General features: G+C 37.5%; 1 protein-coding gene across 1 annotated transcript; it reads right to left on the bottom strand.

Annotated features, from left to right (window-relative positions):
- Window positions 1–93: 93 nt before the first annotated feature.
- LOC124544302 (liprin-beta-1) lies at window positions 94–21,739 on the bottom strand. Its single transcript, XM_047122783.1, has 12 exons — window positions 21,151–21,739; window positions 20,202–20,833; window positions 19,668–19,841; window positions 11,836–11,985; window positions 9,460–9,616; window positions 7,972–8,131; window positions 7,172–7,388; window positions 6,664–7,105; window positions 6,074–6,185; window positions 4,665–4,761; window positions 3,545–3,661; window positions 94–1,012 (listed from the first exon to the last, which is right to left on the bottom strand). The coding sequence occupies exons 1-12, from the start codon at window positions 21,425–21,427 to the stop codon at window positions 935–937; spliced, it is 2,613 nt and encodes an 870-aa protein (XP_046978739.1). The 5' UTR covers window positions 21,428–21,739; the 3' UTR covers window positions 94–934.
- Between the last annotated feature and the right edge of the window lie 690 nt (window positions 21,740–22,429).

Raw genomic sequence — 22,429 nt, 5'->3', positions numbered from 1 at the left:
AATCCAGCAGTAAGAAATTTACAGGCATTTGTTTTACTATATTTTATATATATTTATTTATTATACAACGCAATTACCCTTATATTAATTTTATTTTATTCTCAAAGTTTCAGTAATAACGCCATTTTTTCGCAAAGGAACATCACAGGTTAATTAAAACTTCGAGCAAGTTATCGATTTATCTTTACTCCCAAGCATTTGGAATAGACTACAGATGAATTAAAAGTAAACTATTGTTTAATTTTCATATCTAGATACATTGGAATGTAACAAAGATGTCCGAAATTATAACTGGGTCGCAAATTATCATACTGTGATAGATTACATTTGTCGTTAAGCTGTGTCTGTTAAAGTTGGCAAGTTTTGTGTCTGTTACAATGCGTTAGTAGACGATTAACACATACTTGTACAGTTGACACCGACATTATAAATATAATTAGTTATTATTAATATATTATTTTCATTTTAATAATTAAAAATATGGTTTAAAAAATGCCAAATAAAAAAAAATCAGACACAAAATTTGCCAACTCCATTTCAGTGGACACGTACCTTTACAAAACATAATTAATTACTGTCGTATTAAATAACTTTAAATTAACTTCTCCTTAAACCTAAAATCCAATAGAACACATGAAATGATTTTTGGTACACAATCGAAACACCCCGGAGCTGACCGAGCACTTTATACAAATCTAAAATATACATCGCGCCGGTCGGGACGCCGGCTGACACAACACTAGTCGGATACAATCGGGACAGTGAATTTAAAGCTGTCGCACGTCGAAAACATTACAAAAATACTTTAAATATGTTCCAGTTAAATATCAAAACGATAGGAGTGAAGCGAACGAATCAACGACTCACAGGTAGGTCCGAGCGAGCTGCGGCGTGGCGGGCGCGGCCCGAGCGCGGCGTGGCGGGCGGCGGCCCACTAGTGGGCGCGCGCCGCGTCACGCGGGGGACAGACAGCCGACGCGACGCCCGCTGTTGCTGACTTTACTCTCATCGTCTGCGGGCGCCGGGTTACACATACAGTATACGGTCACGGACACCACGCCAAACCACGTTAGTACACCACACCACACCCGGTTATATCGGTTAAGGGAGCTACACTAGGGGAATGGACTCGCTGCCAGCAGGGTAATAAAGGGGGGGAAGGGGGCGGTTACCGTACGTGTTAATCGTACCAACGAATAGTGATAAATAAACTACATAATTTTATTAAAACCTCTATTATAATTCCTTGTTAAAATATATTGATTCATGAAAACAAATTGTATGTATCGATAATCGTCGCTTCGAACACGCGTTTGTTTATTCGTTAACGATTTATTACACCTCAGGCAGCGACCCTGTACTACTACTACTACTGATAAAAATAAACATACATTACATTACCCTAAATATTACTATAAAAAACCGTGTGTATACCTCGATCGAGTAAAAAAATCTAAAAACAGTTAATTAATTATAGTGCGACACAACTTAGACGGAGCATAGTATCATATTAATGCGTAAAACCGATCACATACGAATTAAGTACGCTCTCCCAAATTATCAATATTTTTTTCCTATGCGAATATGATCTTTACGCAAACATAATAACTTGTAACATCATATAACCTAATATATTCGTCAATTTGACACGTCGATTTACATGCACTTGCTTTCTCTGGTTGAACTGCGGCGAGAATCTATAGCGACGAATAGCGTCGAATGGCGCGATAGGGAGCTATTTCTATTGGTTGTGTAAATAGGCATTAATCGGTATTATTGACTTTGCTGATACTACATCGAAATTGTGTCGCACTATAAATTTGTCTTACAACATAACTGATGAAGATTACGTTAATGTTAATTATAGAATTTGTAATAAAAATATTAAAACTGCCTTGTTTGCTTTACAGCTTCGTTGTATTTTAATACAGTCAATATACATTATTAAGACGATACTGTTTGAGTTTCCTAAATATAGTGTCATTCTATGGGACTCATTGTCCTGTATTAGTGTATTCGCTGCAAATAAATTAATCTAAAATATAGTAATTAAACAATACCAATAACCTATTTTGAATATATGAAAAGTAGTTTGTTATTAAATTGGAATTTTTGTACATTGAAAGAGTACAACAAAATATTCGCAAATTTTATTACGATAAATATGTACTTTTATTAAGATTAGTTTATCTTTCTTAGTATTTTAACATTGATTTTTATTTGGATGTTTTAAAACTTTAATTAAATTACATATTACGTAAATAACGTTGTTTTAATAGTAAATATATTATATGACAAACGACGAAGGAACGGCTAATTATTTTTTACGATATTATTTTCCTTAAAATTGAATATAAAGTCAACGTAGCAATTTTTCGAATAGAAACCGCCAGTAAACCAAATTTTTTCATTAAATAAATGTCCAAGTTTTTTTATCGAATAGATAAAATCAAAAGGTGTCGTTGCGGAAAATCATTAGTTGCATAGCATGTAAAAGTGTAAATAAGAGCTAGCGCGCACTGGTGATTTTTGTCACGGGGACTTTAAAGTGTTTGTCATTGTCATTGTTACGTCACGTTTCCAAAGTGGAGTGTGCTCATTAATAGTGTCATGTCATTTGCCACTATGGATTAGACACTATTCGAAGAGACGGTCGTTCTCTGTCAACTCGTGAGACTCGGGAGAAAAAGAAAGCGAAGAAAATACTGCGTACTAATTTCTTCCCACGCTTTAATTTTCACGTGAATATCTGAATACTCTTACAATTTTTCCCGAGCTATTAACTACATTTCAACATCAAAAAGTAAAATCAACTACTATTAGCAAAGTAAACACATATTTGTTAGCATACCTAGAAATGATTATTACACGAAACGTTTATTAAATCCATACTAATATTATAAATGCGAAACTAACTTTGTCTGTTTGTCTCGTTTTCACGCCAACACTACTGGGCCGATTTTAATGAAATTTGTTACATAAATAGTCTAGAGCCTGAGAAAGGACATATTACTTTTTTGGAAACTAAGGGTAAAACCATTTTGTATACCAATCATCAACGTAATATTTTAAGTTAATTTGTAAATATATTCATATTCTACGCGAACAAAGTAAGCGGGATTAGTGGTCGCAGCTGTTGTCAAATGTTTCACTAAAGCCTAACGTATTATTTTCTTCTCGTGAACAAGACATTCGCAGATAATGTCCAAAATACCGAAATCCACCAAATAAAATTAAAAATCATGGTAAATATCCCGTATTAAATACTTGTAGTACGTTTTGGGTACAACGGTTTAGTAGTTTTATTAATTAGGCATTCAAACAAAAACTAATCCCCACTTATTAGTATAGATATTACTGCTTGTGTTTAATGTTAGGCAAAATGTGGCCCCTGATTCGTAATATCAAATCACATATATCTATATGTCGACCATGTTGCGGACCAACACACAGCTATATTCTTTAAAGGAGAGGGTATAGTATATATTAAACAGTAAATAAAAATGTGCTGTGTAGCGATTAGTATTGTTAGTGGGCAACTTACGGGCGAGGCCATAAGGTCACCTGAGCAGTCGTCGTGCAGAGGACACACGAGGTCGCCGAGGTCAAGGTCGTCTTTGCTCTTCTTTCGCTTTAACGAGAACTGGCTCTTCTTTGGTACCTTTTAAATATATTTGTTATTAATGAAATTGTCGTTTAAGTACTTTTTATTTATTTATTTTTGATTTTATGGTATAGGTTGGCGGACGAGCAAATGGGGCACCTGATGGTAAGTGGTCACCATCACCCATAGACAATGACGCTGTAAGAAATATTAACTATTCCTTACATCGTCAATGCGCCACCAACCTTGGGAACTAAGATGTTATGTCCCTTGTGCCTGTAGTTACACTGGCTCACTCACCCTTCAAACCGGAACACGACAATACTGAGTACTGTTATTTGGCGGAAGAATAACTAAATCTAACTTTGGCTTTATCATTCTATCTTCACTCCATTTATATAAACAGATCATAATGTTTTTTTTCTGATGGTTTTATAGATCACTCTACTATAAGGCGCGTAATAGAACGTCGTTCAATTAATTCAGCGGACATTCATTTTTTTTAAGCACAACTTTGCTAGATACTTTAAGACCTCTATCCAACGTATCTGAAGTATGAAATGGGAAAATATGCTATTAATAATGGCAGATGTAATGAGGCAGCGAGAATAAGAAAAGTCCTAAAAAGTATTTAATGAGAAAGAGGACCGTTTTAACTCAATAAACATGAGATTTTAAAAACCTTTTTGATTTTGGGACCCAAGTCTGAGCTCATCGTTGAGATCTTTTATTTATTTATTTATTTAAGATTCACCAGTGGTAAATACATAAACACGTACAAAGGTATACAATTTTAATGCAACTTAAATGCATTACCTATTAAGGTGAATACCACTTGCAAAGATAAAGTTGGAGATGACAAAATCACAAATAATTAATTGTTAGTAAATCAAGGTTAAAAATGACAAGAATTAACAATAATAGTAAAACAATAACATACAAATATAAACAAAAGAATTACAATTAGTTCGCTGACAATCTTTTAAAAATCTTCTGCGGGTCGTGGGCGCTTGTTACTTAAGTCGAGGCTGATGTGACAAATATTTTGTGTCAACGGTACCTTATATTTGGTAGTAGCTGTGAGCGGTTGATATCCGAGGGTCTGCTCCGCATTCCGCTTTTGCTGAATCACATCTCGTCCGAGCAAGTCGTTAAACCTGAAAATGTCAACATACATCTTGATCAGAAGACCATAGACAAACACTTAAATTGTTTCTAATAATTTATTAATTATTATTGCTCTTTAGAAGAATACGGTAGAAGGCACAGAGTAATCCAACATTTCTTCAAGTCAAAGTATCAAAAAGGTAGCAAAGAGCTTGATCGCCGATAATTCGAGCCTGGATGATGGAAGAAGCTGAAGACCCAAAGCACGCGCTGGTGAAAGCAGTACATGGAGTACTGAATAAAGCCGACTTTGTGCCTAGCAGTAAATGTTGCTACTTCGCAATAAGTCATTGACAAGTAGAATTGGTAGAGTACGTGATGGTACACAGCCTTATGTGATGATAGCCTGGTGATGGTACACCAGAATTGACGAATTTTAAGTCAGAACATATCGACATTTTAAGTCAGTTTCGACAACGACCTTAATGCTCTGATTTGCCATAATGGTGGTAATCAAATTGCATACTGGCCCAGGCAACCGATAGGTAGCCTTGAAAGAAGCGCTTCGTACCATACGCGATCGAAGTCTTTGTTATGTTTAAATTAGCTGCTAATGCGGGAAGCATTACTGGACTTCGGACTCTGGACTCAACTGCTGCCACCCATTTATATGACAGGTAAATTAGATCACCAGTTGAGCGAACCCGACGTAAGTCGTACTGACAGTCGTAATCAGCTATTGCTCCTTTAGGTATCGCAGGAGTTGGCAATTATTTTGGATTATTATCTTGGAGAACAAGGAGGTGATCGGTATAGGCCTATAATTGCACGAGCTTGAGCGGTTGCCATTTTTAGGGATATTCAAAGCTGTCTTCCAAAAGTTCGGGATCACACGCTACAGTGTTAATACAGGTACCGATTTGGGAGCATATGTCAAAGTAACAGCCTGTAAATTTCCCACTGCTGGGATAAGGCCTCCTCTGCCATTAAGAAGACGGTTTGGAACATATTCCACCACGCTGTTCCAATGTGGGTTGGTGGAATGCACATGTGGCAGAATTTCGATGAAATTAGACACATGCAGGTTTCCTCACGATGTTTTCCTTCATCGCCGAGCACGAGATGAATTATAAACACAAATTAAGCACATATATATAGTGGTGCTTGCCTGGGTTTGAACCCGCATTCATCGGTTAAGATGCACGCGTTCTAACCACTGGGCCATCTCAGCCTAACCACTGGGCCATCTCAGCCTAACCACTGGGCCATCTCAGCCTAATCACTGGGCCATCTCATCTCTCATATGTCAAAATATGAGCAAAAAAGGGTAGAATAAGTAATGGGTAGGCGATGAGACCATACCTTTGTGTAAGATGCCGCCGGAGCAAGGTCTTGTTCGCGGGGATGTTCAGTAACGCGGCCAGCAGCTCCGCCGTGAATCGGGGCTCCAGCAACATCAGCCCGCCATGGACACCTGCGTGATCATCATTAAATAAAATATGCCGAAATTTTAATATATAGTTGTACTTCTTATATACTTCAAAAAAAAATAACTGAAGTACAAAGGACATTCAAAACGGTATGAAAGCAGGACGAATTTTTCTTTTATTATTATTAATTCTGCAAATTTTCATCGTTTCCCAAAGGATTAAGTAGAGGCTGATGGTTTGTTTTAAAATTATATATATTCATGGTAGAAATATAGGAATTGGTATTTGGGTTTTAGTATAATTACGAGTGCGTGAGTGATAATAACAAGACAAATTTAAGTGGGTGAAATTGGGGATGAATATATCTAAGGAAGTTCCTCCTTATGAAAGTCATTAATAAATATATAATTTTATAATCATCTCTTAAATATAGAATAAAAATAGAAAATAAGTCGTGGTTAAATTAGGTTTTACGAGAAACTGACTACGGGAGACTGAATGCCTAAGCTCCGATGTACTCACCCGCGCCGCGCAGGTTGGGCGCGTACTCCGCCAGGTCGATCTCCTTGAGCCACTGCATGACGCGGTGCGACGACCAGCGCGCCACCTGCGCCTCGCCCGCGCCCTCGCCCTCCGCCCCCGCGCCCTCCGCCCCCTCCGCCCCCACCCCCGCCGCCCCCGCCACCGCGCCCTCCGCCGCGCGCCGGATCATCGTCTCCGGGTGGAAGCGGTGTTCGCGCAGCACCTGGATGCCGCGGCGCACGGAGAGCGCGTGCAGCGCGAGCGACACGCGCAGGTGCGCGTGCAGCTCGGCGTGCGTGAGGCGGTGCAGCACGCGCGCGTCCAGCGCCGCCTCGGCCGCCGCGCCGCGCAGCCCGCACACGCCCACGTCCTCCAGCCAGCGCAGCGCCCACGCCGCGTCCAGCCGCCCCGCCGCCGACAGCAGCGCGTCGCCGTGCCCGCCCTGCACACGCGCGCGTCAGTACACCACCCCCCCCACACCCCCCGCACGCACGCGCGCGGTACTCACGGCGAGGTCGGCGAGCGCCAGCAGGATCTTCTTCTTGTGCAGCGGGTGCCGCAGCGCGAGGTGGCGCTCGAGCGCGGCGGGCGCGGCGGCGTGCAGCGCGCCGGGCGCGGCGCCGGCCAGCCAGGCGCGCGCGGCGGGCACGTAGGCCTCCAGCCCCGCGCTCTCCAGCCAGCCGCACGTCGTGTCGCAGTCCCACTCGCGCACGTCCGTCGTTTGCCTGACACACGCGTAAGCTTGAACGGCGGTACTTGCGAGTTTGATTTAACCCCGTAGTGGAATGTTCAACGGCCGACTGAGTCGTAAACTAAAATCTACGATTCTACTTTTTTTTTCAGTAAATATATGGATATGACATGGGTCCGAGATGGAGCCCCGAGAAACATCTCAAAGATTTTTCCTAAATTTTTGAAAAAATTACATCTATTGAACTTTTAATATAATATTCTTTAATATAATATAATATTCTTTAAATGGACTTTACTTTGAGTGGACTAGGATCTTTGTTAGCCTGCGACAGATAGTTATTCTACCGCCAAATAGCAGTACTCAGTATTGTTGTGTTCCGGTTTGAAGGGTGAGTGAGCCAGCGTAACTACAGGCACAAGGGACATAACATCTTAGTTCCCAAGGTTGGTGGCGCATTGACGATGTAAGGAATAGTTAATATTTCTTACAGCGTCATTGTCTATTGATGATGGTGACCACTTACCATCAGGTGGCCCATATGCTCGCCCGCCAACCTATAACATAAAATAAAAAAAAAAATAAAAAAAGAAAAATAAAAAACCGGCAGCACTGACCAGGGCATGGCGAGGGCGCGCGGGCGCGGCACGGACGCCCGCAGCGCCGTGCGCGCCAGCTCGTCGCCCTCGAGGCGCACGCTGGCGCTGCCCAGGCGGCCGCGCGCCTCGCGCAGCGACGGCGACGGGCTGCCGCGCGGCGCCGTCTCCTCCTTCTCGGCTGCGCGGGCGGGACCACCATGAGTAATGTTGTCTTAAATTTTCGCGATTATTACACATTTAAATAAAACTAATTATAACGGATGAATCGCGTATATTAATTATTTTTTAAACATCCCAACGTTTCGAGCACTTTGCAGTGTTCGTGGTCACGGGTAGACTAAGGTGACATTTGTCTATTTGAAGAACAAAGGAAATATTATTAACAACTACCGCCAACGATTTCTCAATTGATATCTTGAGTAACGTTCCGGTTGCACGCAGAAGGCAACAATTTAAACTAGTGGTGAGATATTATTTTATAAAAAAAAGTATACTTTAATGTAATCGGAAGAATTTCTTTTCATTTTAAATTCTTGATTACGTTTATTCTGGACTTTTTTTTACTACAAATTGAATATTAAGTGTCTACAGTACATATTAATAAAAGGCTTAAGCGGTAACATGCCAGGAATATCGCACGTAATTTTTCTAAATAAAATCATAAACTTATAATAAACACATATATTAAAATTTTGAAAAAGCAAATCTAAAAAGTGGCATTATCTTAACATTATTTATAAAATTACGCAATTATATACAGACACTAAATATAATCCTGAATATAGTTCAGCATTTATTTCAAGATCACGTTCTGCGACAAGGTGACTTTGTGTATGAATACTATCATAAAATAAATTACGATTCAGTCTATTTGCAGCTTGTATGTAAAATATTGCAAAAATATAAAATAGGTCATTTAAATTGAAATTGCAATATCAAAAGGGATCAAGTTTCCAGCTAGCCAGAAACGGTAATTTATTAAGATTATGCCTTTATGATTAGACAAAATGTTACAATAGGTTAAAGAAGTTATTTTTTATTAGTAAAGTATAATATTGCTGTGGCATTGTAAAAAACTCTTACCCCAATGGAATTAAGGTGTATAATAAATCTATACATTTTAGTAAAAGAGAACTCCATCAAGGCGAATCATCGCGCGCTTATCGTTTGATTCATAATCTGATGTCATGATTTATGTTCCCAAATATGTCCCAGATACGATACTAGTTAGTCTAATGTAAAAAGGAAATTACTGATTGGTCAAGTTTTAAATGAAATGTCAAACTTGAACATCAACATCAATGATGCAATGTTTTAAATATTAATGTTAGCACTAGCTGAGAGGGACCACATTACTATAATGAAGGTCAAAGCATAATTACAAAGTTCGAAACTTAAAATCTCGCTAAAGTTAACACAGGCTAGTCACGTGGGACAAACAAAGCGGGCAAGCGAGAAGCGACCTCAACGCGCTACGAATAGGGTGCAGTTTGGGACGGGAGAGACCTAGGTTCGGCACGGAGTGTCCGCGGCCGCGCGCCACCACCATGTTGTGTTTACCGAACGCCACGCGCGCCTCCGCGCCGAGCGCCGACGAGCGCGGCAGCGACGAGTACACGTGCGTGTTGCGCTCGATCTGACGCCCGTAGTTCGCCGGCGGCGTCTGCAACAGCCCGACACTGCGGTGTACACACGGCAACACAGGTTTTCCCATGGCAAATATATCAACTAATAACATAGGTTAGTATTAATGACTTTTAAATATATACAAATCAGTACCCGCATTGGAACAGCGTAATGGAATATGTTCCAAACCTTCTCCTCAAAGTGAGAGGAGGCCTTTAACCCAGCAGTCGGAATTTATAGGCTGTTGTTGTTGTATATACAAATATCCACTAAAACTTGTTACTGTATAAATCTTGACCGCGTGCAAAGGTGGAAAGAACGATAATAACATTACGTCTCGATTACACTTTATACTTTAATGTCAACATTTGTGCGTGTTTTATTTTGTCTTATTCACACCAAGGGCAAAAAGATCTTGGAAAAAAAGTGCAGCTCAAAAAAAAGTTTGGGAACACTCAACACTATAGTTGTTTTCTTATTTATTTTAAGAAATTTATTCTTATTAGTTATGTAATATCTAACGATGAGTTTTATACTTTACTTTATGACACACAGTATAACATGAGACTCTTCGTAAAAATCAGATAGCAGATGATCCAAAGCTCAATCATAAACAATAAGTTTAATTATAATGAAACCATTTCATCACATGTTTTAATTTTTATTTTCACAAATATAGTTTGCAGTCGCGGCTACGTCCAATAGTTAGGAGGAAAGGGGTGACCAGGTATTAGGTATTTATTAAAATCAGTACTCCTCAAAATTCCTTATGGTAAGTGGGTTCCGCTATGCATAGGAGCCGTATGGAACTTTAACAATTTCTGGCATAACTAATCTCTCAAACTAGGGAAAAAGATTTTAATTTTATATATCTTGTTCTTGTAATTACACTGGGTTGACCTTTCAAACTGGAACACAACTGTAGTAGAAATATACGAAAATTTGTTGTTGCGTTTATAAAGTTGAATATACTTTTTATTCATATATCATTACACATACATTTAGCGTTTTTTTTTAATGAAATATGTAATGATTTCTTCATAAATGCAGTCATTATATTTTAGTTCTACTAGCGAACTAGCCCTGGCTACTTGATATGTATCATAGCCTATGTATTATTCTTATGTATAACCTATATTACTTTAAAAAATCATACAAATCCGTTCAGTAGTTTATACTTGAAAGAGTAACAAACATACATATATCCTCACAGACTTTCAATATAATATTTTATATTAGTAGGATAGATTTACTGTAATGAATTATATTTCCAGACGTTAAACAGTATCGGTTTCCATTTGTCCTTATCTAAGCTGTGCATTATCCGTGTAAATGATATATGTAGTTCAGTCTGTAGCAGTCTATATGGATCATTAGGCATTCGTTAAACCCCGCAGAGCGCGACTAATGAGTCCCGCTTGTCTTTACCGTCCCTTGCGACGTCCTATTTCGTAAGTTATCCTCAAGGGAAATTCATTGCTATGCATATGGGAATAAGGAAGATATTTATGTGGTTAAGGTGTATTTTGCACGGCTTAACTTTTAGCTTTATCAGGTTAATTCTGACCGTTTTGGTAAACGTGTGAAAGTGATTTCAATGTAGTAATTAAATTTTTAAAAATATTTTTTATAGCTTTGAGACTTATTCCTAAAAATAATAATCGCTACATAATCAAAGACCTTTCGACTAAATTGTATATAATTAAGACAGTAACAAAATAGTAGAGTCATCTGTAGCCCATAGCTGGGCAAAAGTCGTTCCCCACTATGCGTAAATTTAGACCTTATTCCACCACACTTACTAATTCCAGACAATGTTTTCCTACAGCGTTGAGCACGTGATTGATTATCATAAACTAATCAAATGTACTAACTAACTACGCTACAATCAAAACATGGAATAATTTATTCTACCAACAACTATTCGCATACATTTGACAAATCATTATTTATCTCTTAAAATAATGCATGACCAAACCACGTTACATATGAGACTAAAATAAGAATAAGTATCGACTTCAATTACTGTTATGTGGCGTGTCCGTCAATAGCGGGATTACTTGGAGTCTTAACACCCTATATGGAGGTCGGAAACAAAACCTTTCGAAAAAAAATAAGGTTGGTTGGCGTCAGCTTTTAAGAGATAGTCATTTTTTTATTTGCAAAATAATAAATATAAAATAAATAGCTGAGAGTCGAGATGGCCCAGTGGTTAAATCTAAATAGGATGATAATACGACATTTAATATATCTTACCCTGGGTGGAGCTGGGCGCGCGACAGGCGTCGTCTCCGGCGGGGGCGACCGCTCCACGAGGCCTCGCTCGGCGGCCCGCAGCCTAACTTCACTTAACTTCGATAACAGTTCTAATTTCTGAGTTTCTAGCGACGAACGTTGCAGCATTTCCTGCAATCGAAATAGCATTCTCGTTTAATTACTATTTTGGTCAAAACCAGAAGCAATTCATTATGTACCTTTATATAAATATAGTATTACATTTACTTAATCTCAAACCCTCAAACATTTATTAATTTATATAAAGAATTCTTAATTAACCCAGGTTATTTTATTGGCAAGATTATTCACCATGGACTTCCCTTTGGTGAATAATCTTGTTAATAAAATAAAACAGTAGATTTTTAAGAAGAAAATAAATATGAAAACTCAAAGTAGAGGCGTTATTATAAGTTAAATATGTATATATGTGTTTGTGTACCTCTAGTTAAAAAACTATCACCGAAATTAGAATTTTTCAGTAAGGAAAAGGTTTTTTTTACATAGGTAGGAAGGAGGGCAAATGCGAAGATGGTCACCAAAGTGGTCTAAATGGCGCTGCAAGAATATTATTAACCTACATGCACCACCAACTTTGGGAACTACATGTCTATGTACATCAGCACTAAAGTAGTTGGAAATTTATGTGTTTGCAACTTATTTTAATTATTCAGAGACCAACAAAGCCAATGGAAACACAAATATATAATCCAAATAAAACAGGCATCGACGCAGCGTATCTAAATAAAACGAATCACTTCGAAATTACGATTTCCAATATTGTCTAACAAAACAGACACAGTTTGACTTTTAGTACTAAGTATAGCGCGCGTTCGAATTTCGCACGTTTTTTTTTTATTCGGTGGACGGACAAACGAGCTAATGGTAAGTGGTCACAGTTAATGCCGCAAGGAAATTTTGTGCATTGCAACAACCCAGCAATGAGACATTTATAGGCTGTTATTTTACTTAATTAATTAATGCTATTGTGTAAGATTATAAAACAATTAATGGCAATAAAATAAAAATATTATAGTGCAGCAATAAAAACGAAATTAAAATGTAATGCGAATACAAATTTTTCGAAACGTATTTTCACTAATACCTCTTTAATTTTTTCACTCTTCTCACGTTTAATAAATTCATATTATACTAGCAATTTTTCATACACAAATAATAACATTTATGCAAATCTAATTTTGATATAGTTTGATAGTTTATTTTTTTATTTTATTAATTGTCAACGTTTCACTTATAAATGAGATACCACACAAATTAAGTAGCATGCCCTTTATATACCAATTTCATGTATCACGGTGTATCTCTTTGGTGGTTAAGATATATAATGATAATTTGACACTTATTTATATAGTACTAGTTGTCGCCCGCGGCTTCACGCGTCTTATGAGTTGATTATCATGTGTTTGGAAAAAAAGTAGGCTATGTCCTTCCTTGGAGTTTAAGGTTACTTCATAGCAAAATCAAATTCGTCAATGTCAAATTCGATTCATTGCTTTTAAAGTGAAAGACAGACAGAGCTACTTTCACATTTATAATATCAGTATAAATTCGCTTTCGTAACTAATCGCGTTCCGAACTCCATCTGCCTTTCAACCAGCAACTAACTTTGTGCTCCAATCGTGAACTGTTCAAAGCCGACTTACGGTGATATGCTATTTTGATCAGTATCCCTTTAACGTTATTATTAAAACAGTCAACGTCTCGAAAACATTTTCGACTTTAAAGATCGTTTTTCGTGGTGAGTTTCGAGTTAATCAACTCTATAGAATAGATAATGATATTAGAAAAAGAGAAAGAAAGAAAGAAATGTTAATTTCTTTAATGATAATCTTTTGTGGTGAGTTTCGAGAAACAACTCTACCGAATAGATAATAATATTGCGCGAAATATATAATTTGTTTGCGAGTTGTTGCAATCTCATTACACGTCATTTATTAATTACATATGCAATGCGTAACGTATATATATATATGTACATGTAACACGCAAGTAAACACATCACACAGAAATGCGCATAATTACACCTGACCCACATTCCTCTGCAAATCATCTACAAGTAAAAACTTTTTCCAGCGACACCTACGTACAGCATCACTAACATATAAACTTACTTCCCGACCCGACTTCGCCTGTGTGAAATAAGAATTTTACTTACTTCCCGATCGCAGCATGATCTATCGGATCCAAAAATGTACCTCAAATACACACAAAATTAGCTTCGTAAAAAATTGTATGATTTAAATACAACTGAATTATTGGTTATCCTGGTAATTAATCAACGAAAACTAACAGCACGATTTTTATCAGCTGTATAATCTTTTATCTCAATGACCAATTGCCACTATAACATTAGTGAACAATTATGTTTTATTATTTCGCAACAAAAGTTATCAGACATAAAACTGATCAACCGTTGGACATATAAATAAAAATAATTGAGGTATCAATTGTAAAGGACGTCCTACCACGATAGATGAACGGATTACTCCAATAAAGTAAGAATAACTGACCTGCCTATTGAGATCTGACACAAGGAGACACTTCTATCATTCTATTGCAAACCCAGCTATAGAATACAATTGGAATATACAAGATATTCAGATCTAGAAATATGATTACATTTTTTTTTTATAAATAAATATGAGACAACATCACGTACACACACAAATTAGATACAAATTAGATGTAGCATCGGAAAGTGCAATGGAATGAAAATAAAACCGATTACTGCCGATTTACACAACCAATAGAAATAGCTCCCTATCGCGCCATTCGACGCTATTTTTCGCTATAGATTCTCGCGTCAGAGTAAGCAAGTACATGTAGATCGAGGTGCCAAATTGACGAATACATATATTAGGTCATATGACATGACAAGTTATTACGTTTGTGTAAAGATTATATTCGCATGAAAAATAAATATTGCTAATTTAGGATAGCGTACTCAATTCGGATGTGATCGGTTTTACAAATTTCGCCGATGCTACATCTAAGTTGTGTCGTACTATACATTACTCTGATCCCAATATAAGTAGCTAAATCACTTGTGTAATGGTAAATCAGAAGTAACGACGGTACCACAAACACCGAGACCCAAGACAACATAGAAAACAAATGATAATCTACATTGACTCGGCTGGGAATCGAACCCAGGACCTCAGAGTGGCGTACCCATGAAAACCGGTGTACACCCCACTCGACCACGGAGGTCGACAACATTTTTTAAAAGTATAATTATAAAATATTAAATAGCCGGTAAATGTATGAGTTATTGGTTATCCATTTTGTGGATAATGTTTCGAGTATATTCGAGGTAGATGCACATGGGAGGATTTTATTTAAGACATTTAGGTTTCCATCACCACGATTCCATCACGCCCAAGCACTAGATACATTATAAGTATGTACCCATGAAAATTTAGATGCGAACTTTTGTTGAGATCCACGTCTTCTAGTCAACGCTATCTGCTGCTATCTCGGCTTATCTATACGTACTAATATTACAAAAATGAAAGACTGAAATTAAGAAATTCTGGCTGTCTGTTACTCTTTTATGACCAAACCACTAAACAGAATAAAATTTGCTATGAAGCAAGCTCGAAATCCAAGAAAAGTTATAGTTTACTTTAATGCTTAATCAAAATCAAAGTAAACTTTATTCAAGTAGGCTTTTACAAGCACTTTTGAATCGTCATTTTACAAATAAGTAAAGCTACCACCAGTTCGGAAAGTCGATTCTACCGAGAAGAAACTCAGTAGTTACTCTTTTTAAAAAAATAATAAATAATTGTAACCCTGAGAACCTAGCCCTAAACGCCAGCGAAGCCGCGGATGACAATAAGAAAAAAAAACAAAATATAGTTAAAAATTATTTTAAACAGAACATACATGAAGCGCTGCAAGGAGGGCAGAAATAAAAAGTTTTGACTCAAAGCAGTACGGAACATGAACAGGCGTCGGCCCGAGAGAGAAACTTTATCAATCAAACATTTTATAGCTGCATTTACTCTTATCTCAAATAAAATCCCACGTCTGCTTAGAGGCGAGGAGCCGTACACGTAAGATGTAAATGGAATACAAAATTAGAACTATTTGTTTTATCAGACCGGCCGCGTTCCGAGCGCGAGAAACACATTAAAAACTATAAACATTTAATACTAGAAAATATTTCGCAGGCGAGCTTTTACGTCCGTTTTTAAATATTACACACTAGAGGTACCAAAGCCGTAGCTTTACTTTTTTTTCATCCATTTGCGTCTCTATGCGCGTAAATCGTGTTACGAAATAGGTCATAGGCGTAATGAAAATTTAACTTCTTGAATTAGTTAACGTTAGGAAGTTATTTTTGATAACTATGTATGTGTAATTAGTATTAATTATACATTAATAAAACACACAAATTCGATTTATAAGTACATCAGAGTCCACACATATATTTAAATAATACATACCTATATATAATATATAAAACAATTCAGGAAATTTCAGTCCGTATCGCCGCGCATTATTGTTGTTATTACCTATGCTGTATTCACACTAAACGTAGGTAATTCTTTTTTATATATGGGATTCATTTTAAACAAAAGGTTATATGTTGTATTATATAAGTTTCTAGAACGATTAATGTTTGGGAAGGCACTGTCCCCATGGGCCTTTCAATATTTCAGGGGTCAGAAACCAAAGCGTATAATAAATAAATATTATTCCTGTTTCTATAAATACTCAAATATTTATTGATGTACATAAACCTATATTTATTTATAATGTTTTTTCCAGAAAAATGACTAAAATCTACGATTTATTCTAGGGAAATAAAGCTCCCCTCTAAAGCAGTGCGATAGTATCATTTGTATTCACTAATTTTATAAATGCGAAAGTAACTCTATGTATTACGTATCCTCATCACGCTAAAACTACTAAACCGATTTAGATGTATTTTAGTGTGTTGATAGTTTGAGTTCCAGAGAAGGACTTATGCTTACATGCTTTTATTCCAGTATTCGAGGAAGTAAAATAGCAATGAAGGTTTGTGTTCTATAAAATTTAGTTAAATTTGGCGCGAGTATAGCCTCGGGTTTCTAGTTGTGAAATCTATGATGAAATTGTATAAATCTAACACAGGCCCACCGTTTTATTAATCTACCAGACGAGGTATGACTCACTGTACATTTTTACGCATCAGTTACACGTGGCCTGTTCCGAATATCGGTAATGATAACTCCAAAGCTTGATGAAAACCAGATATTAAAAAAAAACTCTTTAAGACATTTCTATATATATGATGTTTTAAATGTTTCACAGATAACATTCAACTGTAAATCAATAATATTTACATATAAATATTGTACATATTTGTTTTAAAATATTTTGATCTTAATTTCTTTTTAAACTAACAAATATAATATCTTATATAAAGTAGATACTATCCTTAAGCAGTCTTAGCATCTACGATATGACGTCATCGATGTGTCTTACGTCACTTATCGATTCGCAAAGTGATATCACTACATATTATAAAACAATGTCTCACGGGAGCGTCTGTCTGTCGGTATGTTAGAGATAAACTCCAAAAATACCGACCGGATTTTCATGCGGTTTTCACTAATAGACAGGAGAGATCATAAGGGAGGTTTAGGTATATACTTTATTAATTTTTTTCTTGTAAATAAGTTGAAATAGCACAAAAATTGTTATCATGTCGGAAAAAGCAACAAAAATACATATATTTATACATATATAAATGTATAAAAATAAATCATGTCCGCCCGTGCGAAGCCGGGACGGGCCGCTAGTTTTATTACAGTTATGTTAGATTTATTAAAGTAATACGTAACTTCCTAAATCTGAATAGAACGTGTTAAAGTATGTTAATGCACATTTTTCAACTGAGAACTCATTTACGTTGCATTACGTTGCTAATGAGGCGTCACTTTCTCTGAACAAACCGTTTTATAATAGGAAATCAATCGGCGTGACGTCATGGAATACATTTTTTTTTCTATTTATGGAATTAAAAACGATGAGGCAGATTTTATTAATAAGAGTAATAAAGAGTGAGACAGAAATTGACAAGAGAATATTTAATAGACATGTATATCTTTAAGCATCAACAACACAACAATAATAGCCCAGAAATTTCCCACAGCTGGGCTAAGCTCTCTTCTCCCATTCGAGGAGAAGGTTTGAAACATATTCCATCACGCTGTTCCAATGCGGGTTAGTGGAATACACATGTTGCAGAATATTTATGAAATGAGACACGTATAAGAATCAAATCCTCTATCTTCTTCTAAGCCCCTCAACGGTTACAAGCAGACACAGAACTCGATTTTGTTTTATAATTTATTTATAGATATACTAAATTTAATAAATCTTTCTTGGGGCAAGGTATCCGTTTCCATATTAAAATTCCGCAGACATTTTTAACTTTGCCGTTTATAAAAATTTATCTTAAATTCAAATCGTTTATAAAAAATACATTGGAAAAAAAGGCGTATTATTCGATACAAGATTATGTAGATGATAAAAAGGCGTGGAATTAATACCCGGGCAGGATATATTAATTTAAATAATTGTATTAATTAACATGACTGTATTTTTTTAAATGTTGAAAAAGAGTAACTACTGAGTTTCTTGCCGGTTCTTCTCGGTAGAATCTACTTTTCGAACCGGTGGTAGCTTCACTTAATTGTTAAATGACGATTCAAAAGTGCTTGTAAAAGCCCACTTAAACAAAGTTTATTTTGATTTTGATTTTTGATTTTGAATACATTACTAAAACGTCAATGGATCTGATATAAGATTTTAACGCAGTTATTTTTTCATTTGAATGAATATATTTCAATAAAACTAGTTATAACGGATTTTAATCGCGTATATTAAATATTCAAAATATATCCAAAATATTTAATATACGCGATTAAAATCCGTTATAACTAGTTTTATTGAAATGTGTAATAATCGCGAAAATTTAAGACAACATTATGTTGAATGAATATATTTAAAGCTTACCTTATGAACGTTTGTATGATGTATATAGTATCTTAACGCGTAAATATACCTACGATAAAGTCCGACAAGGATTTGAATCCCTGAGATCTCTGGCCCGTTATAGACTAACAACTAAGAGAAAACGTACAGAAACCTACAGCTAGAAATTACGCGGCCCTACCAATCATGTTTATTCAATAACAACTCCGCTGGCACGATGTGTTCTGAATTCTAAAAGGTTTTACATTAAAGAACGAACCGTACTTTTGTGATATTTCTCGAGCCTTTTATCATTTTTGAAGATTATAAGCATCAGTTTTCGTACAGCTATAAATTTTCATATTTCTCTACGATTAACAGTAATACGCGTTTGGGACAATTGCTTAAGGTGTCCAATTCGAACTTTCAAGCTTGTTTCTCTTAGTAATATTTTTATTAATACCTAGAGTATGTTTTTTAGGCTATAGATAGGCGGACGAGCAAAAGAGGCCACCTGATGTTAAATGTACATCACCGCCCATAGACAATGGTGCGATAAGGAATATTAACCTTTAAATACATTACCAATCAATATCGAGAATTAAGATATTACGTCTCTTGGTAGGTTACACTGGCTCTCACCCTTCAAACTCTAATAAAACTATACTGGGTATTGCTGTTTAACGGTAGAATATCTGACAGAGTGAGTGGTACTTATACAGGTTAGCATAAAGCCACCTAGGTTACTTTTAAATTAATTGCAAGTGTTTTTATTTTATATACTATCTTCACAAGTGTTATACATAATATATGAGACAAAATACCTTCTGTAGCCTTTGCTCGGTGTCGTCCAGTCGCTGTCTCGTGTCGTGGAGAGATCGTTCCAAGTCTGCCATCTTCTCGGTCTGCGCGGCGACTTGCTCGGATAATACTTGTACTTGAAGCTGTAAGCTCTCCTTATCTGCTTCGAGGCGACGCACGCGATCCTCGGCGTCATTCTGAAAAGATAACACGACACAGTGTATATTTACTGGCTTGGTTTTAACGAGTTAAAGATAGTTTGTAAATAAACTGTCTATATTACACTCACTTGAAATAACACATTTAATAAAAAATATATATTTTTTTACTATTAGTTAAAGAATGCCACTATGTGAGTCAAATACGATAATTAAAACAAATGAAAATAAATTTCACAAAAATCACTTTAAATTAATATTTGTATTAGTAACACACAGTATATTATATAATCGTAGGAAGAACTTTAATTAAAACATATTAAAATCACTAAACAGTAGTACACTATTACATTAAGGAGACACTTCCCTTCTGAGTCCAGCAATAGCAAGTATGCATACCTTGTTGTACGAACGCGAGGTTACTGAGAGAGAAGGGTGCGAAGGCCAAGTGCGCTCGTGCATACAGCACGGCGGGGGAACAGGTGGTCCGTGGCACCAGCACATCGGTGGTGGCCACCACCCCCCTTCGGGGTAACGAAAATGTTCATATGAATTCCATCGGCGCTGAAAATCGGGTGGAGTTTCTTCATTTCGAGGAGAGCGGCGAGACCGCGGCGAGGCGCGTACACTTGTCGGATGCTGCGGGGGCTTAGCTGTCGTCGATGACCTTGTTTTCCTGTCACGGTCACTACGATCACCCGGCGTTCTCCGTCTCCGGTCTAAGCTGGCAGCGGAAAAATCCACAACATTGGAGTCCGCTAGAGGTGGCTCGTCTGGATTATGCATTGTGTCAGCGCTTGGCATCCATGTGAAATCGTTGTCACGAAGTGTCGTGTTATCAAATACTCTGTTCGGCGTCAGAGTCCGGTAATCAGCGTCACAGCCGCCGGTTTCATATTCATGTTCATCGGAATCATCTCCCGAGGTAGAACTATCGGAGTCCGAAGACTCTGCTCTTGCCGGGATTCCCGCGCGTTCCGTCCAAGTGGAACATTTTACGGTCGTCTCATCAGGACTATCCGAGTCACCGCCTGTCACGAAATAAGAATTGTTGTATGAAATAGTTTAAAGACAGGGCCTCATGCACAACGAACTTGCTATGCCTACCCATTGGTGAGTACATGTAGGAGCGCACGGCGGGGTGCACGTAGCCCACCACCGCACGCTCCTGCTCCTCATCAAAGGGCTCGGTTAGATACTCCTGGTCGGACATGAGGCCCCTTTTAAACGACACTGAGCGACAAACTCTAAGTACGAGTCACCGATTTGCCTCTATTTTAAAATTTGGCTAAGTTCCAGCATAATTATACTACGTCAGTGATTCGTTCACAGAGCGTCAGTTACGTACTCTCTTGTGGGGGTGGGTCCTCGCTAGAATTAACGGAGGCCGAGTCACGTTCTGATGTTTCCGATGCAGTAGACAGGGGACGCTCGCTCACTTCGGATACCCGGCGCGAACAAAATTCCTCAGTCTTAAATTCCCTCGAAGGTCGAGGCACGTTTAAGTCCTCTTCGATGGTCGATCGAGAGTTGATTGAACGAAGTTTCACATCGACGGCCGATCGGCTGTGCAGCGCGGCGATGGTGGCCGCCACGAGTGAGCCCCCGCGGCCGAGCTCACGCATGTTTTCGTTCAAAATGAGCTACGCCTATACGAATACGGCCATCGTTCGTGCTCGGAAATAGATCTCGGTACTTGCGTCTGATGCAGTTTCAACACCCTTACACTTTGATCCTTCTTTTATTAGACATAACTAGCATGTATTTTTCTTTTGAACAAGCACATTTTATATTACAACTACGATAACGAGCATTCAATATTAATCACACTTCAGGCAAGAGCTACGTTTATACAAACGGCAGCACGATAAATGCGTAAGCGCAGTGAGAGCGTGCGCCGCAATGCACACAAGTAGATACACTTGCGCACTCACCGGCATCCAGTTGACGCCCTCGTACAGCGATCGGCGCCCCCGCCCGCCGCTATTATCTTCGTCTTCGCAAGACATTACAGTGTATTGTACAGAGTAACAGACGCCCCAACTCGAGACATAATTTGATTTATTTTCGACGTTTCCAAAGACGAACTCTGGATTATAAGGTGGCTGTTGTGGGTAATAGGGCGCGGCATTTGCTTCATCTAATTTTTTACTTCCACTTCGGGCTGTTAGGCAATTCATAATTTTCTCGACCAATCTGTATATACACACAAGTAATACGTTGTACAATACGATCACTTAATTCTAAACACAAAACAGAAATAATTAACTCCGAAGTACAGTCTATACTATTCTTTTTGTATATGCTACAGAAAGTGTTTATTTACTCGAAAATATGTTCCGTGTTGTAGTACTACGTACATTTATTAGGTGCCGCATAATATATCGAAGTCTTAAGCCAGCAATAAAAACATCCCCTCGTTTCGGAAATAGAACGACAGCTGTCGCGACAGAATTTTCGATAAGTATGTGATTCTATTTATAAATAAATGGGGGCACACGCGTAGTTTACATGCTTATAAAAGAATAAAGCAATAAGTAATATTACTATTGAGTAACAATGTAATCATACTTTTTTTTTCAATAGATATTAAAGTATGAAAAAGGCCTCCTCGAAAGTTCTTTGAA

Source organism: Vanessa cardui, chromosome 4 (assembly GCF_905220365.1).
Source record: "Vanessa cardui chromosome 4, ilVanCard2.1, whole genome shotgun sequence".
Taxonomy (NCBI): Eukaryota; Metazoa; Arthropoda; class Insecta; order Lepidoptera; family Nymphalidae; genus Vanessa; species Vanessa cardui.
Note: the sequence above shows the minus strand (reverse complement) of the source record. Positions and strands in the feature narration are given on the sequence as shown.